This window comes from Pelodiscus sinensis, chromosome 3, assembly GCF_049634645.1.
Source record: "Pelodiscus sinensis isolate JC-2024 chromosome 3, ASM4963464v1, whole genome shotgun sequence".
Lineage (NCBI taxonomy): Eukaryota > Metazoa > Chordata > Testudines > Trionychidae > Pelodiscus > Pelodiscus sinensis.
Window position 1 is genome coordinate 192,761,381 of NC_134713.1, and position 17,541 is coordinate 192,778,921.

Here is a 17,541-nt window from a genome sequence, read left to right on the forward strand (position 1 = left end):
CATTATTCCTTGTGGAATGAAGTTTACCAAATTCTAAATAAGCGCTCCGCTATTCTGAATTAATTTTGAAATAGCGGTTTGGCTGTGTAGATGCTAGTAAAGTTATTTCAGAATAACGGCTGTGTAGACATACCCGTGTATACTATATGTAGACAAAAGGGACTAATATGGCATCACAGATAAAATGGAAAAAATATTTAACTGAAAACTAAACAACTTCTTGTCTGTAGGGAGAACTAGTGTCCTTATCAATCCAATCGCACATGAAAAGAGTGAACTTAAAAACAAACCAAGGTAGCATTAAATTGTTTCTCAGCACTGTGAAATGGGGTCAATAAAAGTGTCCAAAGACTTTTCATTTTCAAACTGGATCAATAAGGACAGCTTTCATCCTGACAAATACAACCGTTTGAACTTGTTTGCTTTTCAAATGTACACTAAAGATGTTAAATTTAGATTAATCAGCTAATCGAACAGTCGATGTAATTTGCATCGACTATTCGATGAGCTGATAAAGGTGCCTCCACCTTTGAAATGTAGCAAGAGCCCTACTGGCTCTCACTACATTTCAAAGGTGGGAGCAATGCCAGCAGGGGACTCAAACAGTCCCTTGCTGGCCCCGCACTCTCTGCTTTTGAAAGTGCTCTTGTACATTTCAATAGCAAAGCACTGCCAGGAGCAGGGCCAGCCGGGAACTCAAAACAGTCCGCCGCTGACCCCGCAGTCCCTACTCTTGAAATGTGATTGAGTCCCCAGCCCTGGTCTTGCTACATTTCAAAGGTGGAAGCGCCACCAGTTCCCACCTGCACCCCTGCCCCGTCTGCCCTCTGAGACAGTGCTAGGGGAACCAGCTTTTAAGTTGGCTCCCCGCAGCACCGGATTCTGCTTCCCCCGCCGCCTCTTTCTGATGGAGGCAGCAAGGGTGGAGGGAAGCGACTAGTCGAATCACTCCGATAGTTGACTAGTCGCTTAAATAATCACCCTTTGCTGTAGGGATGTATGTACAACAAAGAGTCCATAATAGTTCTCAAAGAATAAGGCGTGTTTGAGAAGCAGTTAACATCCAGAATAAACCACTGAGGACAGCAGGAGCAACTAACCTACAAGCTAGAAACAGCCAACAGCTCTGCACTGTTTAACAACTTCATTTGATAAAAATAGCTCAGACACACAACTCCAAGTAGCTGTAACAAACAGAATACATGGACAACATAGTGTCACCATTTTATTAAAAAACTGATGAGGCATTTCCAAGCTGACATGATCTGTTGGTAACCTCAACATTTTGCTATTCCTTCCTGGAATACCACATTCAAGTGTGCTGCACAAAACTTGAGATGTAGGAATGAAGAAGAAGAGAATGGATTTTGTCATCTCTCCAGTGTAAAACTGTGTTCCTGAAGAAATACAATACTCCCAATTAACTAAACATGCACATTAAAATGTATAGGATTTATTTTATATTTACCCTTCTGTTGCAAAGGCGACAGATTTGGACTGCTGTATATGGTAATAGCTAAGAGAAAGGTATTGAATAAAAGTAAAACATTGTCTATTAACCATTTCTATACGAGTTTAAAGATCAAAATGTAAAGGTTTTATACACACACATACAACCACATCCCCTCAAATTCAATACAGATCTACAGTAAATTTACTGCTGGTAACAAAGCAGCACAGTACAACATATATTCCCTCTTCACACCTCAATTCTTTACTACTATGCAAAACACACCAGATCTCTGGCTCCAAAGTATTAAATAATTAGATTTTATTACCCTTAATGTGAAATCCCTTGTCCTGTGCTTTTTGTGATTAGCGTATAAGCAATGAACAGGCATTTAAATAGTTTTGCCCTATTCTTTGATCACAGGTGGTAAGTGAAATCATAGCAATGCCTAAATGAAGAATGAAGTCAGAGATATAGAAGAAACATTCACCACATATGCAGCTTGAACTGTTTCTAGTTAATTCAATTATTTGGACAAGCATTTAAAATGCCTTGATTTCTCCCAGTTCTATATATGTTGAAATTTCTGCTCCAAGATCTCAAACTGACCAAGCCATTTTTAAAATTGCACAGCACAGCTCATTCAGGAAGTTCAGTGCCTTGGTGTCCCAACCACCACCAACTAGCAGTACTAGAAACATGTCTCTATTTAAGAAGTCAATTTATCTACATACGTGACACTATACCATGAGCCCTAATGTCACTATCTTTTTTCTGGGTCAGATAGTTACCTAAGTATTTTCACGGAAGAGAATAATTCATACTATATGGGCAGTGTTATTGATATCACAATGAAAACGTAAAGTGATTTTCCCCCCAAGGATTTTAAGTTCTGACGGTACCATTCTGCTGTGATTTAATGCTTTCCTTTGCAGAAAACTGTAATAGTTAGTACATCATAAGTGATTCTGTCTTGTGATAGTATACCAGAGTTTGTCTTTATAACTCCATGTGTACTAAATCTGAGAAGGAGCTTCATCAGCACACTTTCTGCATGAAGCATGCATACTAGGGCTGTCAAGCTATTTAAAAAAATCACAATTAATTGCACTGTTACCAGAATACCATCATTTAAATACTTTTGGATGTTTTCCACATTTTCAAATATTGATTCAGTTATAGCACAGAATACAAAGTGCACAATGTTACAAAGCCACTCTGTCCTACTTTTTGTTCAGCCAATCACTCGTATAAACAAGTGTATTTACATTTGCAGGACATAATCCTGCCTACTTCTCGTTTACCTGTCACCTGAAAACAAGAACAGATATTCAAATAGTACTGTCACAGCCTGCATCACAAGAGACGTACATGCCATATACAGTAAAAAAAAAGTGTCCCTTCATGCTTCAACCACCATTTCAGAGGATGCGTCTATAGTGATAACAGGTTCAATAATGATCCAAAATAGCATGGACCAATGCGTGTTCATTTTTATTGTCTAGTCAGATGTCACTAGCAGAAGACTGATTTTCTTTTTCTTGGTGGTTCAGATTCTGTAGTTTCGATATTGGAGTTGCTCTTTTAAGACATCAAAAATTATGCTCCATACTACATCCCTCTCAAAAGTTCAGACTCTTAAACCTTGGGTTGAGTACTATAGCTAACTTTAGAAAGCTCATATTGGTACCTTTCTTTGCATTTTGTCAAATCTGCAGTGAAAGTCACCTTAAAATACATATTGGATCAGCATCTAAGACTGCTGTCACATGAAATATATGGCACAGCATGGGTAAAACAGAACAGGAGATAACAATTCTCCCCCAAGGAGTTCAAGTCATGAACTTAACACATTTTTTTCCAAACAAGCATCATCAGCAGGGAAGTATACCCTCTGGATTGGTGGTCAAAGGATAAGGTGCATACAAACGTTTAGCATATGTGGCATATAAATAGCTTGCAATCAGTATTCCCTCTAAGATGCATGGAGCCCTGAGCCTCTGACTGGGTGGGGCTGATTAATCACCTGTGAAGCTGTGCTGCCCTGCCCCAATGCCAGCTACAAAAGTGCCATGCAAATGCCCGTTCTTACTTTCAGGTGACATTGTAAATAGGAAGGGGCAGCATTATCTCCTGTAAATGTGAACGAATTTTTTCAGCCAAACACTAAGACAAACAAGAAGGAGAATTGAGTAGACCTGTAGGTTCTAAAGTTTTACACTGTTTTGAGTGCAGTTACACAACAAAAAAACATTTGTAAACTGCACTTTGACAATACAGAGCTTGCACTAGAGTGAATTGAAAAACTGTTTACAGTGCAGATATTTATAATAAAAATATAAAGCAAGCACCATACACTTCGTATTCTGTATTGTAACTGAAGTCAAAATACTTGAAAATGTAGAAAAACATCCACAAATATTTAACAAATTTCATTTAGGATGTTATTGTTTAACAATGTGATTAAAACTGAACACTCAGGATTCATTTTTTAAATCACATTTTTTTTTGCATTAATCGCGTGAGTGAACTGGAATTAATCAATAGCGCTAGTGCAAACTTTATGTTCTGAAAAGCAATTTAAAAAGAGATACAAGTCACCAGTGGTTGTCATGCATTTTGAGTCTTGTAAGTACCTTTAAGAACATTAAGGTGATTTTTTTTAAAACAATTATATTTTTATTTATAACTTTCAAAAATACATTGAAAATTCAATACATTTACAGTACATGATCAGACTTCATTTTTACTTCATATATCAGTCCAGTTGTCATGACATGGTTTGAACTGAAACAACTGTCGTAAGGAAAAATACTGAGTTCTTATTCCTAGGCCATTTATATCATCCTTTGCGGTATAGAAAACAGTGATGTGATGAAATGATTCTTTCTGTAACATTTCATTTGTTGTTTATTACCTGGACTGTTTTCCGACCATAATGATAATAACTGTATGCAGACGATGCTGTTGTGAAAGCAGTAATGCACCTTTAAGGGAAAATGGTTAATATAAATTAGTTTCTTTGCATCTAAATATTTAAAAAATACCCCAAGCTGTATTTTAAATGGTTCCCTATTCTTTGGTACAATCTGAAACTAGATATGGTGGGACAACAACCTATGATAGCCACACAGACTGAGGTCAAAGGTTTGGAGAAAATGTGATTAAGGAAATTCTCATCCTACCGTTCTCATTTTGATGACTTTGTAAACAAACCTCACATTTCAAAACTGAATCTCACTGAAAAGCAAGGCATATCACATAAGCAAGCTTCACTGTTCAGTAGTCTGCTTCACCACAGAATTAATCACCTACTGGGCCGAATTTGTATTCTAGTTATACTTGTGACAGAAAAGGGAGGACAGAATGTGTCTCGGCATATCTGCAACACACACAGTACAGTGTTCACCAACGTGAGCACTGGATGATACTGAAAATGCTATTCCCAGATCAAATGGACTATTCCAAACCAAGTTCATTCTAAGCTGCATGGCAAGCTATAGAGAGCCAAACAGCAGGGAACAGAGTTAGGTTGTGGCCAGGGACTAAGGAGGAGAGGCATCCTGGCATTTGCAGGGCTGCTGTGGGCCTCTTCCTCGGACCTGGAGTTCTGTGCTACCGGTAGGGAAAACGGGTCCCACCCACCCTAGAGCTCCATGCACGCTGCCTGACTGCACCCCAAGCTCCTCATCCACAGAGCCCACATCACCAGTCAGAGCCTTGACCCCCTCCATATCCCAATCCTCTGTCCTAATCCTGAACCCACTCCGACACTTCAAACCACTCAGCCCCACCTCATTAATTTTGGTATGTGCAATAATATATGGAAGTGATTTGTCACACATCACCTTCATATTGGTGCACATAAAAGATTTATTCCACAAATGAGTGGGGAAAATTAGAGGGAACGCTGCTTCCAAAATTTTGTCATGCATATATTTAAAAATCAGCAAACTGCTACCAAAAACCCTCAAAAACTAAAATCAAGATGATAATGCTCGCTTATTACATCTTAAAATATACATAATGCTACTGTTTCAATCAGTTGCACTCTGATGATGTCTACACAAGCAAATAGGGATGTTAAATATTGGTTATTTGAAAAGTCAATTAATTTCATGAATCCTTATCAATTATGTGACTATTCTGTAGTCCCCAGGGGTGGGGCCAGCAGCCAGTGTGCTCCAGCCCCGCTCCCAAAAAGCCCCCTGCCATTCCGCACTCCTGCCTCTGTACCAGAGGGCAGCAGCATGGGGTGCCAGGTGGGAGCTCCCCTCGCACACCGGCTGCCTGTCCTGCGCTGCTGCCTCTATATCAGAAGCAGCAACGCAGGGTGGCAGTAGCCCCTCTCTGGGGGACAGGGAGATCTGAGCATCTGACGAAGTGGGTCTTTGCCCATGAAAGCTTATGCTCTAATAAATCTGTTAGTCTATAAGGTGCCACAGGACTTCTCATTGTTTATGCATTTCTTCTTTATTAATTATTCTGTAAACTTTTAAAGAATCCTAGTATGTTAGAGCAAAAATGCCCTTCATAGAAGCTATCCTGCTTTGTTTTCATAGAATATCAGCTTTTTGTAAGTATATTTTTCAACATATTACATTATTTTAGAATTTTTGGACAACCAACATCTAAACTGATCACTTGTCACACTTTAAATTATTGATTTTTTCTGAACATCCTAAACAGACAGTGTTTCACTTTTGTTACTTGCAAATACCTGGGACACATTGGCAATTTCCTGCAATGTCTTTGGGAGATCTTACTATATCAAGTTTATGTATCGTGTGTCAGGGACTGCATGCAGATTCAAACTGAAGGAAAACCACACCTCCCCCAGGAGTGACTGAGTAAATTTATTCAGATTTCAACAATTCTGGGGAAGTTTGGCCACCTAGAGAAGTTCATGTATTATAGGTCTCTGGCAATTCTAGTTTGAACAAGGTCTTGTCTACACTGGCATATTTTGTCACCAAAAACTACCTTTTGATAACAAAATAGCGAGAACGTACACACTACAATGCAACTTTTGTCGGGAAACACACCCAGTTTTGGTGACAAAAGACTTCCAGTCCTGCAAAGGACTTCTTGTCTTTTCCCCTCCCTTTACTGTTGACAAAGAGCCAGTGTGGACTCTGCTATTTGTTTTGCTGAGACAACTGGCTTCCGCCACTATCTCACAATGCCTGCTTTGATAGTTGTGCTCAGTGTTTTGTGATCTTTGGGTCCTGCAGGCATGAGCTCCTCCCCTTTCAAAGCTCAAGGAAGTATCTGAGACAGCTGAGTGAACTGCTCCATTTGGGGAACCAAGAACAAATCATTGGAATGCTTCTGTTCTGCATTAGAAACACAGCAGCAGGCAGATTGCTACTCCAGGGGGATGGCTGCAGAGATTGCTATGCTTCTTTGACATTTCTCAACACGGAGAGCCCATAGAACTAGGAAGGATTCCCAAGAAGCACAGGGATCAGTTCTGCCTTCCCACAACACTGAATTGTGGGATGCTTATCCATATTGCTTTGCTCTTATCTGTCCACAGAGTGCTAGCAATGTGGCCATGAAACATTAACAATGGGAGGCAGAAAAACTGGTCTGACCAGTTTTCATTTTTGGCAACTTCTGCATGTCCGCAGCACTTTTGTTGCCAAACCTTCCCAGTGTAGATATAGCCCATATGATAAACAAAGAACTCTGCAGTGACCAGCCTGAGTTTAGATTCAGGGCCTTCTTTCTGATCCAGCAAACTGTCAAGGAGAGTCCCAATCCCACCTACTGAGGTCCTATAAGATTAAGTGACTTGTGGTGGTAAGCTTTAGCATTTGTATAAGAACTATTATTGTTATTCATGTTTTCTCTCTAATGCTTTAAGAATGAATGTGTTTACTTCTAAAGAGCTGAGTGGTAACTTGTAACTGCTGGCAATTACACTGTTCGTAAACCTTCAGAGAGAAAACAAGCACAGACACTGGTGTGTTTAGGCAATCTGGCTTGCTGATATCATCACAATATGGATAGGGAACTTCGCATCCTGAAAATACATGAGCATCTCTGACTAAGAGAGTTGATGGCTAACGAACTAGAAGCCTAGAGGGGGTGCTCTAGGGCCCATGCAGGGGAAATACAGGTGCGGTTATCTTGCATAGCTGTTGTCACAGTTCAAGGTAAGACTGATGGAAAGAAACAACTGTGTTCTTTTTCCTTAGGGAATTCTTGGTAACCTATTAGACATCATTGACTTCCTCAAGCATCTTACTTCAGAGACACTTAATGATCTTTTCTTTTAAAGTTATTTGTTCTTCAGATTGGTTAATTTCTACTTATTTTACTAGCCATAGTTTATCCATTACTATTGGCACTTTATTTTTGCAATGAAAACCCTTTTAACTGAAATAAATGTTGTAACTTTCCATTTAACGATATCAGCTTTTTCTGACCTTTCCGCATTTTATTTATGTATATAATTTAGTAAAGGGATGTGCTGTGATCCTCCATGCTGGTTTTCCAGTTTTCATATCCCCTACTCATAACTCCGGTCATCTGAAGAAGTGGGCTGTGCCTGTGAAAGCTCACGATACCATCTACGTGTTTTGTTAGTCTATAGAGTGCTACCAGACCATTTGTTGTTTTTTTCTGAAAGATTTTAGTTTCTTAACTTTCATCCTTGGGTTTTGACTGGTTCTCTCATGCATATAGTTAATTCTCTCATAAATTAAATACTGATTAGATATATAGATAGATACATACTGTTTCAGCCAAAAAGAAGAATTCAACCATACAACTCTAATTTAGGCTTACTGGGGGACACCTTTTTCATTCAATTGGAATTGTTAGTTTCTTTACAAGTACATTACAGATATCACAAATAAAAATTTAACTTACCATAAAGTCTGTAGATATATGCTATCCACATAATTGAAAACAGGAGCTGCTAAAGAAGCTGCCACCAAGATTAGCTGAACTACTGTGTTCATCTGGAAAAATCAAAGAGCAGTTGTAGCTGTACTGAAATAGAACTTTAGCACACTTTCATCTTACATATTACTTAAGAGGTTATTGACAATCTTAGCCAATATATGGAAAATGAGGCAAAATATAAGTTTTGAGATATACTTGCTGCACATTTGATTTTCCAGTGGACTACATGAGCATATGCTTTTCTGGATCACACTCAAAGTACTCAGGATTTTGTGAAATAAAGCCCTATATAAGAATTTATCAGTAGTAAGCAAATTAAGAGTGCTTCGGAATAGTAAAGACTCCTGTATGCTGAAGAAACAGTAATTTATAATAAACACTCCCCTTTACCTTGCTGATGAAAGTTGGTTTTAGCTGTGCAGTAGCATAACAGGGGTTGAAATATCTACTAAGTGTTCTCTGTGGAAAAAAAGATAAAAATTGATTTATTTTAAATGTGTGTTTCATATACATTCCACACAAAAAAACCAAAAAAACCCACCCACACCCACACCACATTACAGAAAATCACTTACAGGACTGGAGAAACAGTTACAATAATCTACTCCTTGACAAACTGGCATATGAAAAAACAAATTACGCAGACAGTAAAAATGTTACTTAGTAATGAATGAAGTGGTAAAACCTCACTTTCTATGTCCTGATATAACTGATGGATTTCATTAATTTATGCTCTCAAATTTCATAGTCTCACGTAACATGATTGTTTTCTTGCCAGGTAAATCTTTGCTATTTCCTTTTACCTTTTGGACTAATATTAAACTGCATAACAAAGCTTTGGCCAATCTGTTTACTAGTAATTACTGCTTCCTACCCTCACTATGTACACACTAGGGATGTGAAAGTGTAACCATGTACATGGTTAACTGATGAGCCTGGGTTCGTTGGTTAACCTTCCCAGTTACATGCAGGCTGTATTAGAGGCAGAAGCACAGGAGGGCAGAGGGGGGCAGGTGGGAGTCAGAGCACCAACTCCCGGGTAGCCAACTACAGCTCTCATGTAACCACTAAAGTTTTCAGCCGTTGCACATTTACTTAATGAAATGCATTTTAACATCCCTATTACATACCATAACAGAAAGCCTAGTCCACAATTTTGTTTTAAAACCACACACTTACTGGTGGGGATAGTGTTTTGTATCGCACATAAAAAACAGCAGCAATTAGCACTATGTCCCTTAAAATGATCAAAGTAGTCAGTGGAACTGAAAAACAAAATCAACAAAATGTAGTTAAAGAAGAAACTGTCTGGATTTGAAAAAATTGGTTTAAAAAGTTATCTAGAGCTCAGTGGTTCTTAAACAGTGTCATGACTCCAAAGTGGATGGTGACCTCATTTCAATGGGTTGCCAGGGCTGGCATACGCTTGCTGGGGCCCAGGACACAAGCCCAAGCCTCATCACCAAAGGCCAAAGCCTGAGGGCTTCTGCCCTAGGTGATGAAACTCAGGTTACAGACTTCCTGCCTAGGGCTGAAGCTGATGGGCTTCATCTTTTGCTCCCTGCTCGGGGTGGTGGAGCTCAGATGGCAGAGCTTGGGTATGCTCAGGCTTCAGTCTCCACTCCTGGGGTTATATAATAATTTTGGTGTTAGAAGGGGGCTGATGTACAATGAAGTTTAGGAATCCTTGATCTAACTCAGGGCTGGGCGATAATTTTTCATGGGGGGTCCACTTCAATATTTTGGTAAGTGGTCAAGGGCAGCACTTTTCTATGGTGGAGGTGCAGGGACTGGGACGGTGGTTAGGTGCAGAAGGGAGCTCAGAATAGAGGACTGGGATGCAGAAGAGGGTTTGGGGCCTGAGAAAAAGTTTGGGTGAAGAAGGGGGTTGTGACCTGGGGCAGAGGATTGGGGTGCAGTGTCTGGGAGGGGGTATGGATGCAGGAGAGGATTCTAGCCTGAAGGAGAGATTTAGGAGCAGGTGCAGGATCTGGGAGGGGGTTCTGATCTGGAGGGAGGGAGAGGAAGAGAAGAAAAGGATGCAAAGGATTTGGGTGATGACCTGGGGCAAGGAATTAAAGACTCCAAGAAGGGGTATGGGTGCAGGACAGAGTTCGGTGCGGGAGGGGGTGGGGTACCAGACACAGTCTTGGACCGTGAGATGCTTATATAAATAGCTCCTAGCTGACAGTACTCTCCAGCAGGTTCCTCCAACAGCACAGAGTCATAGGGAACAGCTAACTCAGGGCTGGGCAAAATATGGCCCATAGGCAGGATTTGGCCCACCAAGCCACTGGATCCGGCCCATGGACGCAATGGCTCCTTGCCTAGTCCTGCCTTCCTCTTCCACCACTCAGAAAAGTGACTGCAGGGCTGTTTGTCTTTGAATGGCTGTGAGCCGGCGGTGGAGTGGGAGAAGCTTTGCATGCTGCCCACACCCCCAGCACAATCCCATTGGTCAGTTTCAGACACACATGGCTCCTGTAACCAATGTGAGAGCAGAGCAGACAGGGAGCCTGCCTGAGAAACCTGCTAGTGTGCTGGCTGGGAGTCACCCAGCTAAGAATCCCGGACAGAACCTGCCTTTGGTACCCAAGCCCCACCGTCCCTCCAACCCTCTGCCTCTCCATGGCTGCCACCCTACCTCATATAACCCAAGCCCCCTGCCCCCTTCCTGCAGCCATGCCGCCCCACCCAGATCCTGCACCCCATCCTCTGCCCCTGGTTACAATCCCTTCCTACTCTAGGTCACAACCCAAACCCCTGCACCCCAATCCCCTGGCTCAGGTAACAAACCCCTCCTGCCCTAGGTCACAACCCAAATGCTTGCACCCCAGTCCCCTCCCACAGGTCACAAACCAAACCCCTGCACCTCAGTCTCCTGCTCTAGGTCACAAGTGCCTCCTTCACCCAAACTCCCTCCCTGACCCCACTCTCCTTCTTGCACCACAAACCCTGACCTCAAGCTCCCTTCTGCACCCAACCTCAATCCCAGCCCCCCACTTCCTTCATTAATATGAAAGAGTATGGCCCTTGACCACTTTCCAAATTCTTGGAGTGGCTCCCCATCAAAATTACTGCCCACCCCTGAGCTAACTGCTTTGAGTGGCTCTGCTTCCTGCCACAGAGGCAAGCAGGCCAGATTAGAAAGCTTGGTGGGCCACATCTTACTTGTCCCTGATCTAGCTGTATAGACACAGTCCACCATGATACACCCACTACTACATGTCTGTGTGTGCAAATCCCATTAACACACAGAAAATAAACCATTTTTCTTCTGCATCAAAATAAAAAGCAATGCAATTTTGGGGAGAAAAGGTAAAGGGCAAAATCTAAGATTCAGCATTCAGTGGCAACATCTAGCCGTATTAGAAGAGTATTAACTTATCATGAAGCACTTCCTGTGTAAACAGCACCTTTCCTGCACATTCAGATGGCAGAGATGAGCTGGTTCCACTGTTGTCAGTGGACAGAAAGAAACACCCTTCTGCCAGAAGCAGGACTGCCAGTAAACATGACCTCCAGAGCAGCCAAGACAGACTTGAACAAACTGGCAGGGGTGGCCCCAATCACCCCATTTTAGATTGGCAAACTGGAGCCTAGTGCAGAGATTGATGCATCTAAGAACAGTGGTTTAATATAGCTGTGTATTGGGTATGCTTTCTTTTTAAATGTGAGATCTGAGTGGAAAGTGCAATAAAACATGTTAAAAACAGAGCAAACTACTACTGAAGCTGAATCTAGTGGCAAAAGTAGTTCAGGTGCTCAACAGCAAAACAGAATTAAAAGTCAGAATATTATGATATATTTAAATAAAGTTATTTACCTTTCTTTTAAACAGTCAACAGCAGTACTCAATTAACTAAACTGTTGAAAGCTAAAATTAGTTTTCCTCCTTGACAACATGAGAAGTGTCTTAATGCAGTAAGTTCACTTCTTCATACTATTTAGTACCATCTTGTGAAAAAATATATATCCATGAATTTAACAAGATCTTACCTGGAATAAGATTTGCACAAGTCAGGCTGACATACAGGACACTGATAAGAATTTTATCAGCTAGCGGATCAAGGGCACTTCCCAAAACAGATTTCTGACTGGCCCAGTTCCGTGCAATAAACCCATCCAACTATAAATATAAGTTTAATATGTGAATTTTTTATAGCTAGAAAAAAAAAGAATCAGCATCTACTAACTTAACCAGGATATTTGATAAGCAACATGAATATAATACAGGCAGTCCCCGGGTTACGTACAAGATAGGGACTGTAGGTTTGTTCTTAAGTTGAATTTGTATGTAAGTCAGAACTGGTACATATTGTAGGGGAAACTCTAGCCAAACATTTCTCCAGAGCTCAGTTTTATTCTCCCACACCTCACTTCCCTCAGTCCTTTATTCTCAAGCTGAGGTGTCTGCTGAGAAAAGCCGCTCTGCGTCTCCCTGGTCTGCTGGGGGGAGCGCTAGCTTCGCGTCTCCCTTGTCTGCTGGGGGGAAGCAGCTAGTGCGGGGTTGCCTCACCCCGTTTGTAAGTAGGGATCTGATGTAAGTCGGATCCATGTAACCCGGGGACTGCCTGTATAGTCAATTAAAATAATAAAGTATTATCAGTCAACTTTGTTCATAGATACATTATTTATATTGCACACTTTCCATCTTACTACTCAGATTCTAGAAGCTTGCGAGCATATCCTAAGTCCAGAAAATTAATAGTGCACCTGATTTTCAGAAACATATCTAATCTACATACATGACTACTACTTCTGGATGCAGAAATTTGCAAACAAGCCAATTTCATGTTTAAATACAGTTCATACACAGCTCAATGGGAGATGCTCAGCTATTTGTATAGGGAATCTTTAAGGCTGCTTTACACTGACAGAGCATCTCAAAACAGCCTTAATGAGTGGCAGAATCTGGCCCTGTCTTGTCATCATGGCTTTCCCAAGCATTTCTCGCTCATTTCAAAACACTCACTTAAATCTTAAGAGAATTAGGAAACTTTATACATAATGCAGTGCGATTTTAAATTAAAAACTAAAATACATTTCAGAACTGTTATGCAGCATACCAAGTCTGTTATCCCAGCCAGAGCAAAAACACCCAAAGCAATGTTGAAATCTTCTTCAACAATCAAATAACCCAAAACTGGAGCCAAACCAATTCTTGCCATAGAAAGTATATTTGGGATTGTCCATGGGTTTTCATACTGGAAAACAAGAGGAAATAAAAAAAAATAAGTCAACCCTTGCATGTGATTTGAATATTCAAGGTAAATATATATTTGATAGAAAACTGGATCGTCAGAATACTTTGAAATTGTGGAAAATAAGCCTCAAACCTCTCTTGACCAGACCTGAACCTATAACCAAGACAAGATAGTGGAGCCTGAACAATTCCAATACCACTTACCATTTTATTCTGATACTTAACGAGCAATGAGCAACCAACCTTTTTTTGTAATTGAGAACAATTTGTATTAAAATATGCAAAATTCATCTTAGTGAGTTTGCTAAAAAAGAACAATTTTTAAAAGTTTACAATGCTCTTTATTAGATTTCTCTTATTTGATAAGCTACCCTTAGCTCCAAGTGTTCTGACAATTCAGTTTTAAACTATTACCTATAAATCAAAATGAATGACTCAGTAGAATCATACAAGCTTTCTATCTGAAGCACATTGAGTGGGTTTCATGTTAATACCTTCAGCTGCAACCTTAGAATGCAAAACTGAGAAAAGGTGAACAAAGAACAGCTGAAATGGAGAATGTTTGGGACACTATTCAAATACAGTAGATGCAAACAATACTATAATGGATTTATCTGCAAAGGAACTGATTAAACTAGAAACACAGACTAAAAAAGAGAGGAATGAAAACTGCCCTGTACTTTATATTTATATAATAAACAGATAATTATCATGAATGTAGAATGGACATGGCATAAGAGACAGGGGGAACTACTCAGAGGAGTAGGGATAAGGTGCGGAGACAGCTGGTTAGATAGTAAATAAAGTGCACCAAAGAAACCAGAAATGTACCATGTGTGAAGTCAGGTAAGAAAAAGAACAGCATAAAAGACTTGAAATAAAAAGCTAACAGTGAAAGGAAGGTAATCTCTTACATTTCCAAATAACATATTAGTCAATCTAACTGAGCCCTTGGCAAACCTGTCTTGATGGGTGTGGGAAGAACTGCAGCTTTGGCACCTTACACAAACTACTTCTTTTGCAGGTGCTACATCTTGCTCAATTCTTAATAAATCTCATATAGATCACTCAAATGTAAGACTAATCAGGAATCTCCTCCAGGCTATAACTTCTCTGGGGGGAAAAAAGCATGCTCTTGAGTTAGTTTATTTGATGTGAAATCCTAGGAAAGACATGACAGTTTGCAATTTCCAGGTGACTTAGCAGGCAGAGAAGAAATCTCTGAAAGGTAGCTGCATTAGAGTGTAACTTTAAACACGTGGGCTACGTCTAGACTGGCATGATTTTCCGCAAATGCTTTTAGCAGAAAAGTTTTCCGTTAAAAGCATTTTCGGAAAAGAGCATCTAGATTGGCAGGACGCTTTTCCACAAAAGCACTTTTTGCGGAAAAGCGTCCGTGCCAATCTAGACGTGCTTTTCCGCAAAAAAGCCCTGATCGCCATTTTCGCAATTGGGGCTTTTTTTTCGGAAAACAAATCTGAGCTGTCTACACTGGCCCTTTTGCGCGAAGGGGACTTTTGCCTGAACGGGAGCAGCAGAGTATTTCCGCAAGAAGCACTGATTTCTTACAGTAAGAAGTCGGTGCTTTTGCGAAAATTCAAGCGGCCAGTGTAGACAGCTGGCAAGTTTTTCCGGAAAAACTGGCCAGTCTAGACACAGCCCATGAGCAACCCTGTGGCACCCTGGAGCACATCGCCCCCTCAGGCTCCACGGGGGGGGGGGAGGCGGGGGGGACACGGGGGGGGGGGCTCTCCAACTCCACAAGCACGTACCAGCTCCGAGGAGCCGCCGTCGGCTCCCCGGCCCGTCCGCGCCGCCTCGCCGCCGTCGCTGCGCCGCCGCGCCGGGGGGCTGTCGGGGAGCGGGCGCCGCCGCGCGCCGCTGACCAGGCCCGGGGCGCCGCTCGCCAACCGCTCGGGGGAGAGCGCGCGCAGCAGCCGCAGCCGGGGCTCGCGCCTCGCGCCGGGGGCGAAGGCGGGGGCCGGCCGCGGCGCGAGGCCGCTCAGCGGGGGGGCCCCCAGCGCGAGGCAGAAGCCGCGGCGGCCGCCGCTCGCGCCTCTCAGGAGCCCCCGGCAGCCTCTGCCCAGCCAGGCGGCGGCCCACATGGCAGCGCGGCGTCCGCCCCGTCAGGGCGCAGGGCGGCGCGCTTCAGCCCCCCCGGGCGCAGCGGAGGAGGGGGCAGCCCCCGCGCCGCGCCTCGGCCGTCGCCATTCAGCGGGCAGCTGTGCCTGGAGGGGGTCGGGGTGGGTTTGCGACTTTTGCGACAGCTGCCATTGTGCTTTACGGTAAACACCTCGCTTCCTCCCCCTGTAAAAGGCGCACGCGCGCGCCTCGGGGCGAGAGAGGCGCGCGCTGGTAGCCAGCGGCCCTAGCTCCGGGGGAGAAGGGAAGCCTCAGCCCACGTGGTCCAGACTCTAGCCAATGGGCTTCTGTTGCGGGGGGGGGTTGAGACTGCAGCTGTCACGCGACTCCGGGAGCTGGCGCTTCATGCAAGGTCAGCGAGCAGGGCTGCACCTCTGGTGCAGCAACTCGCATTCCCCCCCCCCCCCACCTCCAGGGAGCCAACTACCTAGCCCATGCTGCCTGTAGCTGCGGGCAGGTAGTTCAAACTACAGGGCCTTTTAAAATGTCGGGGCCCAGGAACATGCAAATAGAGCCCAGTATATTTAAATCCTGAGCTTTATTTGCAATTTCAAATGACTACATTAGCCACACTAGTTCGAACTAGGGTGACAGTGTAGACAGCGTAAGGCTGTGTCTAGACTGCAGGGTTTTTTCGAAAAAAAGTAGCCTTTTTTCGAAAACTTCACTTACATCTAGACTACAGCTGAGTTCTTTACAAATTAAATCGAAAGAATGTAGTTTTTCTTTTAACAGAAAACCTCATTTCACAAGGAAGAATGCCTTTTTTCAAAAGTGCTCTTTCAAAAAAAAGGCGTTCTTGAATGCAAACAAGGCTTTTTCAAAAGAGAGCATACAGACTGCCTGGGTGCTTTCTTTTGAAAAAGTGGCTTGCTTTTTCAAAAGTACTGCTTGCAGTCTAGACACTCTTTTTCAAAAGAGGCTTGCAGTCTAGACGTAGCCCAAGTGAATCAAGTGAACAATGAAGGTAGCAACAAATTTATGGGACAAGAAATATTTCAAGGGTGTCTAAAAGATTGTAAACTGGGGCAGGGCACTCAGAGCCCTGCACCATAGGATCATCAGGAGAGTCTTATTTCCCCTTTATACAAAGGAAGGCAGGAAGGTCAAAGGAGATGGGAGTTAGCTCCTAGATGTAATTTGTCTACAGCAATCTTCCTTAGTAATTTCACTTTTAAAACTTAACATTTAGGATTGTCAAAATTAGTGTCTAAAAGCCAAGATTTCAATGTGAAAATAGTATTGCCACGCCCCAGCATTAAAAAAAAGAAGTGAGCAAACCAAGCTGTCCTCTCCCCTTGTTCCCTATTCTCCAATCGTTGGCTGGCTCATGCTTTTTTTAAATTGTCATAATTTTTTTAAGCTTAAGGGAAAGGGGAAAAGACTCATGGCATAGTTCCAAGCAATTCTCAGCAACCATAAAGACAAGGTTTTTTTTAAAAAATGAAAGGAAAGTCTCACACTCACTTCAGAACCTGGAGCTTCAAGAAAAAATATGAGAGTTGGCAACACTTTTGTATTTAAAGTTACAGTTAGTAAGAGCACAAGGGACTAGACTGGAGGTAGCAGTAGCTTGGGGGCTTTTAACCATATACAAACATTGATTCTGGAAACCTTATACAGTAACTGCAAACACATTATCAAAAATGCCTCTTAGCTGTTTGAGATAATCAAGAAATCAATAAATACATACATGCATGCTGATGCCTTGCAAGTATATCTGCCCTTCCTGAATGGAGTTTGCTTTTATAATAGTAGATGAAGGGAAGGGGGCTCCGATACAGTTCAGTATTGTTCAGCCTCTGAATGGTTTCAGATTTTATAGTGA

The 17,541-nt window shown here is 42.2% G+C and overlaps 1 protein-coding gene across 2 annotated transcripts; it reads right to left on the reverse strand.

Moving 5' to 3' along the window:
• Positions 1–1,212: 1,212 nt before the first annotated feature.
• CRLS1 (cardiolipin synthase 1) lies at positions 1,213–17,427 on the reverse strand. Of its 2 annotated transcripts, none has more exons than XM_006136009.4 (7): positions 17,407–17,427; positions 13,435–13,572; positions 12,365–12,494; positions 9,545–9,630; positions 8,756–8,824; positions 8,330–8,421; positions 1,213–4,437 (listed from the first exon to the last, which is right to left on the reverse strand). In XM_006136009.4, exons 1-7 carry the CDS (start codon positions 17,410–17,412, stop codon positions 4,350–4,352), a joined length of 609 nt encoding a protein of 202 aa, XP_006136071.1. In that variant the 5' UTR covers positions 17,413–17,427; the 3' UTR covers positions 1,213–4,349. The 2 variants fall into 2 exon arrangements, with proteins under 2 accessions (XP_006136071.1, XP_075781836.1); XM_075925721.1 differs by lacking the exon at positions 17,407–17,427 and adding an exon at positions 15,344–15,824.
• Positions 17,428–17,541: the final 114 nt, after the last annotated feature.